The 9,070-nt window shown below is 45.3% G+C and overlaps 1 protein-coding gene across 1 annotated transcript; it reads left to right on the top strand.

Moving 5' to 3' along the window:
- The first annotated feature begins 4,842 nt into the window (after window positions 1–4,842).
- On the top strand, window positions 4,843–8,825 carry LOC127686990 (plasma serine protease inhibitor-like). Its single transcript, XM_052185161.1, has 5 exons — window positions 4,843–4,859; window positions 5,301–5,929; window positions 6,821–7,091; window positions 7,401–7,548; window positions 8,640–8,825. Exons 2-5 carry the CDS (start codon window positions 5,314–5,316, stop codon window positions 8,823–8,825), a joined length of 1,221 nt encoding a protein of 406 aa, XP_052041121.1. The 5' UTR covers window positions 4,843–4,859; window positions 5,301–5,313.
- The last annotated feature ends 245 nt before the right edge of the window (window positions 8,826–9,070 follow it).

Raw genomic sequence — 9,070 nt, forward strand, 5'->3', positions numbered from 1 at the left:
TCAAGAAAGGATGCTTGACTCTCACTTAGAAGAGGAAATAAAATAGGCATAGGCGGCAGGTGGAGGGAGGAGACTGGGTGGCAGAGGGGATGGGGAGGGGAATGGGGGGTCAGAATCAGATGTAGGCAAGGACGGGAGAGATGGCCATGAGAATAAATAGAAATCTCCAACTGATGGGGGTGAGAAAATGGGGGGGGGCATTTTAAGGATGCAACAGAGACCTGGGATAGACCAAGAATCAATGGGGGTGGTCTTAGCTGTGACTAATAGCCTTGGGGATACAGAACCTGAAGAGGCCATCTCCTGTAGCCAGGCAGGAACCTCAGTGGAGTGATGGGGACACCAACCCAGCCACAGAAATTTCCACCCAAAATTTTCCTGTTTATAAGAAATGCAGGCACAGAGAATGGAGCAGACCCTGAGGCAATGGCCAACCAATATAACCAGCCCAACTTGAGACCCATCCCATGGGCAGGCACCAATCTGTGACACTATTAATGATACTCTGTTGTGCTTGCAGACAGGAGTCCTACATGGCTGTCCTCCCACAGGCTCCACCCAGCAGCTGATTCAGACAGATGCAAAGACCCACAGCCAAACAGTGGGTGGAGCTTGGGGGGGTCTTGTGGAAGAGCTGCGGGAAGGATTGTTAGCCCTGAAGGAAGTCCAATAGAGTCAAGCAACCTGGACCTTCAAGGCTCTCACAGACTGAACCAGCAACCATACAGCATACATGGGCTGGACCTAGGCACCCCCTCCTGGCACATATGTAGCAGATGTGCAGTGTGGTCTTCAGGTGGGATATAGTCTACTAGCTGAGCTGCCATGTCTGACCTCAGAGGATACTCCTAGCCTCACAGAGACTTGATGAGACAGCGTGGGAGGATACCCAGGGGAAGCCGCCATCCTCTATGAGGGAGGGGGGAAGGAGAAGGGGGAGGGGAAGGATTATGGGAGAGGGTGACAGGAAGGGGCAGTGAGCGGGATGTAAAGTGAATAAATAAAAATAAAAAAATATAAAACTTTAAACCATAAATACAGACCACAGAAGAACTTGGAACTTTATTTTCATCCTTTTGTAGTTTGCTATCAAAGGATATTATAGTTTCTTGTATGACTCACTTTACCCAAGCAGTTAAGGCTTAACAAAGTTAGCAAAGTCAAAGCAGCCAAATCCACATCTTCAAGTCAGTTGCTATTAACCTGGATAGATCTTAGGAATTTACCAATATATGAATTAAACATCCTGTTGGTCCTTATCTAAAATTTTCTACAAGCTTGGTATTGAGCAGTTAGCAGAAACATAACTAGTCAGACATATAACTCTAAGTCAGTTTCTGTTAACCTGAGTAACCTTTATAACCTTAGGAACTTATCATTATACAAAAATCCAAACTTAACCCCAACCATTCTGGAGACTGCTGTTGCCAGAAAGGAGATACAATGATAAACAGAGGGCCCAAAGAGACTAAGTTTTATGAGTGATACTTTAATCGGTTTATACCATGGGGTCTTCTTAATGAATATGGTGGTTAAGTTACATGCCAGTAACACTTAAAAAAAAAAAAACTTAGTAAAGATGGCTGTCAACCACTTGATTGCTTTCACCCTGGTGAGGTCATTTGCCAAGATGGAGGCAGGTGACATGGTTGCTATTCAAAAACAACTATTTTCCTAAACAAGAATTGAATCACATATAATATCTGTAATAAATTAAGATTAATTTATGTGTGTATTTTTTAACTATCAACATTTTGTGACATTTTTAACCATACCCCCAAAGTCTTCTAAATCCTGAGACAGAGTTTACAGAGTAGTTTTAGGAGAAGTTTTTAGAGCAGAGAACAAAGAAATCACAAAGATAAAAGGTTTTCAAGAGCAGACATAGAAAAAGCTTAGAGGCTTTTGGAAGTATAGAATAGAGAAAGGTTAGATATAAGAGGTTTGGGGACCTTCTGTTTGTACAGAAGTTGTTACCACACAGCGAATCTGAAAATTGAAGGTGACATTCTTAGGCTATTGAGCTGTACTGAGGACAAGCTGTTTGAAGTAACACAGCGAGGCTTTAAGCAAAATCCCTGAGTCTGAGGAAGAAGAAAGGAAGGGTTGTGTAGGGCTTGGAAGGGAGGGTGTCCCCAAGTGGACCAAGAGACTTGTCAGAGAGACATGTCCCAATTCAGAGATGAGAAGCATCCTTTTCCATCCTTCACTCAGTAGGGCAAGCACACCAGTGTGTCTCTGTTGTAGTAATCCAACAGAGACAAAGTAGGGAGCTCCGGGTGGGTGACACTTACCCAGTAGAGGAGGAGAGACTAGTGGTTAGAGCAGGTAGAAGAAAAAAACTGAAGAGGTGAGGCTTTTGAGGAAAGGGAAGGTTCCAACAGAGGAAAAGGGGGAGGTGTCTTAGTAGAGAGATACCCACATGGTGGGCACCCTGGAGGGTCAGAAAGATAGAAAGCTTGCCAAGTAGGTGAGGAGAGACCAGAGTTAGAGGAGGCGGAGGGAAGAAGGAAGCAGATGAGAAGGTGGACACTCTAGATTTGAAGTCGAATATGGTGGAGGCAGAAGCCAGCAGAAACAAATGAACCATGCATACCTTAAGAGAGTTGAATCCGCAGCTTGGTTTGGTTGGGAGGGGCTGTGCCCCTCGGAAGGAAGCTCATGTGTGCCCCTCCCGGGTGGCCAGCACCACATGAGTAAAATGATGACCCGGCTGCTCCGAGGTTTGGCTGGGAAGTATGATTTTATTGTAGATACGAGGGAGAGAAGTCTGGAATTGTCCAGAGCACGGAGAGAAAGCAATAGACTGATAAACATCATCAGTAGACTAACCGACTAAATGGGGACGGGGTGGGAGTGGGGGGGAGAGCGAGAGAAGCGAAGAGGGAGGAGGGAGGGGACAAGCGGACCAAGGGATGGGATGGGGGCAAGAGAGAGCAGGAGCGCATGCCTGCAATAGCAGGCTTATATAGGAATCAGAAGCTGGGGGAAGGGAAGCGAAACCCAAGGGCTGGGCAGGTGAGCTGAGAGGAACCACAGGTACCTGGTGAGCCTGGCACTTGGCCTGGTACACAGCATGCACTTTTGTATGCTAATAGACACCACGATTTCAACAGCTCCCTCCTCATCGTTTAAAAAAGCCAGATGAGTTCCTGAATGTCTAATTACTATACTTACTCAGAACTTTATAACTTATAACCCTTTTAATTTTATATGGTTTATATATATATATATCAACATATCCACCTCAATTTTTATGTAAATTACCTATTAAAATAATTTAGTTCTGTATATATAAATTTTCACCAAAATATTTTTACCTCATATCCTTCACATTTTGATACCATATCTTTAATCTTTATGGTATTTTAATTTTTAATAACATGTAGAATAACTTCACTTTATATCATTTTCTATTTTTCTTAATATCATGAGACCTTTTAGTACTCATGTAGATACATCTCCTTTTTTATTTTTTAATGTAAACCTGGCTGGGAAAGAGTTTTCAGAGCAGTTATCTCTTCAGGCAAAGACAGGTCATTGTGCCTAGGACACTGGGCTCTTTGTTGTCTGAAACTGGGTTCTGAAATCTGTGCAGCCGCTGCTGTGAGTTTTGACTGTGTCCCTAACCCCCCAACACACACACACACACACACACACGCGCGCACACACACACACACACACACACACACACACACACACACACACAACACATACACACACCACACAGAGGCCCTCACCCACCAATCCATACACTTATGCTGTAGTGGGAAGAAATCTAGCAAAACCAAGCAGGCTGTTTGGGTAAGGATGCCGAGGCTCTCCATGGTAGACAGGGAGGTGGGACAGACTCACTCATCTTTAAGGGGGGCTGGCCACTTGGAGTTTGACCATGTTCCTGTGAGTATATGGACAATGCGAACCAGACTTGTTTATTTTTATTTTATTTTTGTGGGGGCACAAGAGGTGGAAAGTGGGGGACTGGGAAGTAAGGGTAATGAGATACATTATGTCAAATTCCCAAATAACCAATAAAAATATTATATTAGGAAGATGACTTTACTACTATCCCTTGTTTTACTCCTGAAGTTTCTACCCCTTCCTTCAGGTGGTATCTCTGGGATACTTTTTATTTTTAAATTTCTCGATATGTTATGGCCATACTTACTCTTTTTTCTCATATTCAGGCTTCTCTGTGTAGTCACTACTTGACTTGGACCATGCCATCATTTTTTTTTTTTTGTAACAATGACTTAAGAGAGAGGATCAGGAAATCAGAAGATAAAGAGAACAAAAGATAGAGAAGACACAATTAATGATCAGGAAATCTTGTTTTCACACACTATGTATTATACCAAGCAAACTTCTTAAAAAAAAAAGTACAGTATCTTATATACCAGGTCTGGGGAAGAGATGAGACAGAGTCAGCAGAAACTATCATATAATGGGACAAAGTCAGAGGGAAGCTAATCAAACAATGTCGCACAAGGGAAAACGGATATCTCAAGAAGATTACAGACTGAGCACACAGCGACCTTGGGATTGATAATGCCAGTCTCTTCAGGGGAAAAGGCCAAGTCCCAGGAACAGAAACCTTAACACTTTCAAGACTCCAGCCTCAGGCCTAGACTGGCATTGCCAAGAACATTCTTAGACAAAGAAACAGAAGTAGGTTCATTTTGTCCTTTTATCAGAGGCCCTGTGAAAGCCTTAGGCCAGCCCAGCTTCCAATGGGACAGAGTTGGAGTGGGGTGGAGACAAAGCCTCTGTGATCAGTGACATCTGCAGACTGCAATTCACTCTGCTCTCTGTCCTATTGTAAGCCAGTACACCTTGACACTCAGCCACCACGACACAGAGTGAGTACATCTGCTGGGGTAGGACTGGTGGCCTTAAGGATGTGGGTGGGTGGAACGGAGACCCTAGGCAAGCTGTAGCCAAGGAATACCATGAATGGGGCACAATGCAAAATCCTAAACTTACTTAAAACATTATGAGAAAAAAATGGTGGGTTTTTTGTTTGTTTTTGGTTTTTTGTTTTGTTTTTTTGTGTGTTTGTTTTTTTGTAACTCCATTGCATGTTGGTCCGCAAGTCTATCTTGAGCAGTTGCCTGCTTCATCTGATCTTATCAGAGCACCGAGTATCACTGCTTCTCTTTGTGGCCCCATGACCTAGCTTCCTTCTTATGCTCTGGAGGGTAAATGGGGACATCTTTGCAGACGCCAGCTACTCATTGCCTCTCTCGCTTTGACCCATGGCTGTTCCCTCTCCAAGAACATTTTCCTATTCTCCCATCCAGAGCTGCCACCAGGATGAGGTTCTTCCCCATTCTGTGCCTGGTGCTGTTCTTCAGCCATGGAATGGCTTCCCGCCAACGCCTCCGTTCCAAGGAGAAGAAGAAGGCTAAAGAGTCCACTGTGGGTGCCATGGGGACTCGCAGAGGCGGGAACTTTGCCGTCAACCTCTTCAAGAACGTTGTTTTTGAAATCTATGGTGAGAATATTTTCATCTCCCCTGTAAGTGTGGCTATGAACTTAGGCATGCTCTCCCTGGGGGCTCGCTCGAAGACTAAGACACAGATCCTGGATACCCTGGGTGTCGACCTCCAGCAAGGCCAAGAGGACAAGCTTCACCAGAGCTTCCAACAGCTGCTGCAGAGGTTCAGCCACCCCAGTGATGGCCTCGAGCTGAGCCTGGGCAGTGCCATTTTTAAAGACCCAGCAGTACATATCCGGGGTGACTTCCTGAACGCCATGAAGACACTGTACATGTCGGACATTCTCTCTACCAACTTTGGGAACCCCGAAAGCGCTAAGAAGCAGATCAATGACTATGTCACCAAACAGACCAAGGGCAAGATTGTAGACTTGATCAAGGATCTCGACAGAACCCATGTTATGTTGGTGGTAAATTACATCTTCTTCAAAGGTAAGCTTTGGGCTCCAACTTGAACTTTTTCTCTTTTCTGGTTTTTTATCACAAGATAGCATTCCCCCCCTGATAAAAGAACAACCCACCCAGGTACCAGATGGGTGAAAAGAAAGCAGCCCCATGTAAGACAGAGCCCCCTTATCAGCCCATCAGTGATTCAACAGTCAGGAGCTGGTCCTTGTCATAGCCACCATGACTAAACAACCCTAACTGTCAAACCCACTAGAAACAGAATATGAACCTGATCAGGGCTAAGAGGGCAGGAAACAGGAGGGGTCAAAGGCCACTGACAGCAAATGTCTGTTGCCATGCTAAGACACCATGGCCAGGACAGATTTTTTTTATATGTATAAAAATATCCCTTTATTGGGGCTGGCTTATAGTTTCAGAGTCCATGACCATCACAGTAGAAAGCAGGGTAGCAAGCAGACAGGCATGGTGCTGAAGCAGTAGCTGAGAGTTTACACAAACACTCAGTAGATGATGTGTGTGTGTGTGTGTGTGTGTGTGTGTGTGTGCTGGTGTGAGCTTTTGAAACCTCCAAGCCTTCTCTCTCAGTGTCATACGAATAAATGCCAATGAGGTCACACCTCCTAATCCTTCCCACAACAATTCGACCAAGCATCCAAACATATGAGCCCGTGGCGGATGTTCTCATTCACACCACCACAGCAAGAGTTTGGAAGAACTGGAGGACAGGCACATAAAAGGTTCAGGCTACCCCAGAGTTATGAGGGGCTTTGGCCTCTGAGGCCAAGGAGTATGGGTGCTGCTGTTGCTGATGTCACTCCGTGGAGACACTCTTTGCATTGTCTCCTCTCTTCAGCCACAGTCAAGGGTCTCTCATTTTTACTCAGTTCTCATTTACTCCTACCCCTTCATCTTTAGGCAAGTGGCAGACGGCCTTCAGTGAAAAAAATACCCGCAAGATGGATTTCCATGTGACCCCCAAGAAGACCATACAGGTGCCCATGATGAACCGTGAAGATGAGTATTCTTACATCGTAGACCAAATCATTCCCTGCACGGTGGTGGGGATCCCTTATCAAGGCAGTGCCGTCGCTCTGTTTGTTCTCCCCAACGAGGGCAAGATGAAGCAGGTGGAGGATAATCTGGACGAGAGGATATTGAGGAACTGGCTTAAGATGTCCACAAAGAGGTACTCTCTGTGCTATTCAGGGGCCATGTCCTTCTACCCATGACAGGGAGACATGCTCCAGGACCTCACAGTGCTGGTGGAAAGGACCCCTCAGGCAGTGAGATAGCTCTAAACATAACTTCCGCCCAGGACCTGACCCAGCTTGAGGAATAGCTGGGGTTCTAGGGTGACACCAGAGAGGGAAGCCCAAGACTAAGTATAAAGCAAGGGACACTCCAGAGATGAAGGTTCCAGAAAGTCTGTGAGGCTGTAGAGAGTGACTCCATCAAGCTCGTGGTGTTTAAAAATGGCCCTCCTTACTCTCTCCAGACGCTTAGATCTTTACCTCCCCAAGTTCTCCATTGAGGGTACCTATAAACTGGAAAAAATCCTCCCCAAGCTGGGCATCCAGGACCTCTTCACCACCCATGCTGACTTGTCTGGCATTACTAACCACACCAATATCAAGTTGTCTGAGGTGAGTCTAGAAGCTTCTGAGCACCTGATTTCAGAAATTTCCACCCCACCCCAACTCACCCCATCTCCCCCATCCCATTCCACCTCACCCCACCCCACCTTACCCCATCCCTCCCATCCCATCTCATTCCATTCCATCCCCACCCCATCCTAACCGCACTCCCACCACACCCCATCCCACCCAATCTTACCCCACCCCATATCACCCCCTCCCTGTCCTCCTGTCTCCTCCCCTCCCATCCTATCCTATCCCAGTTCAGAGAGTTTCCCTTTATATTTTACCCCAGCCATCTCAAAGTATTCATTCCTTACAATCCCACCCCATCCCATCCTATCCTGTTCTAATTATCCATCTTGTTCTAGCTCTGCCCATCTCATCACATTCCATCCTGTTTCACCCCAGCTCATTCTACTCTATCCCAATATGATTTTCTCCCCAAGATATTCAAAGATGTTCCTTTGTGTCTTATTCCTCTTACAATGGGAACCCATATTGTCTCCCAACCTTGAAGGAATCTGTGCCTGTCTGAAGCTGTCTTGTGAATCTGTGTGTGTGTGTCCCTGACAAAGAGCTTTGCTCTGTATTTATTAAACAGCACAAAAAACCCAAACAACAACAACAAACACCATGGAGATGGAATGCGATACTTTACAGAAATCTTTCAGCAGTTTTACAAGGAATTAAGTCACTGATTCCAATTGACCCAGACATCGAGCAGTAGTACAAATATCATCATTTTAAACTGATAACCACAAGTGGATTTCACTTTAGAAGATTACTTTCAGCGCCTGTATTTGATGCTTTCAGCAAATGGTACATATGAGTTGTTCTAGATCAGGGACTTGGAAGAGTACATAATTTAAGGTTGCTTGGGAAACCCAAGGCAAGTAAGATTAATTATTCCACTGTTGTCTTCAAAGCAGATTAAGCAAACAGGCTGAGTCCACGGTAGGACAGCAGTCCTAAGTGACCTCTGGGTGTATGGTTTAATTCTGGCTGTGAGGCTGAACACAAGTTCCATCTTTTTAGAATGTACGTGATACTTTTATCATGATACAACACTACAACCCAGCCCTGCTGTCTGCCTGTAGATGGTGCACAAAGCCATGGTGGAGGTAGACGAGTTGGGAACCACAGCAGCTGCCACCACAGGAGCGATCTTCACATTCAGATCTGCACGACCGAGCTCTCAGAAGGTAGAATTCATCAGACCCTTTCTGATGGCCATTATGGATGGTGTAAATATCTTCTTCCTTGGCAAAGTGGTCCAGCCATGAGGTGGGACTCCTTCTGAAACTCATAGGCTTCCACAGAGGGAGCCAGGCATAATCTATCCATTTCTTGGTAGCTAGTGATTTTCATAGACTAGATTGACTAATAAGGCATTGTAAGAGATGATATCACTGTCCTGATGGCTGCATCCTTGATCACAGTTGCAAGACACACTTTTGCTCTCATCTTTCATCAACACTGACCATAAAGAGGCCACTTGATTTCTCCAAGGTCCTACCACCATATTTGT

Source organism: Apodemus sylvaticus, chromosome 6 (genome assembly GCF_947179515.1).
Source record: "Apodemus sylvaticus chromosome 6, mApoSyl1.1, whole genome shotgun sequence".
In the NCBI taxonomy this organism is placed as follows: Eukaryota; Metazoa; Chordata; class Mammalia; order Rodentia; family Muridae; genus Apodemus; species Apodemus sylvaticus.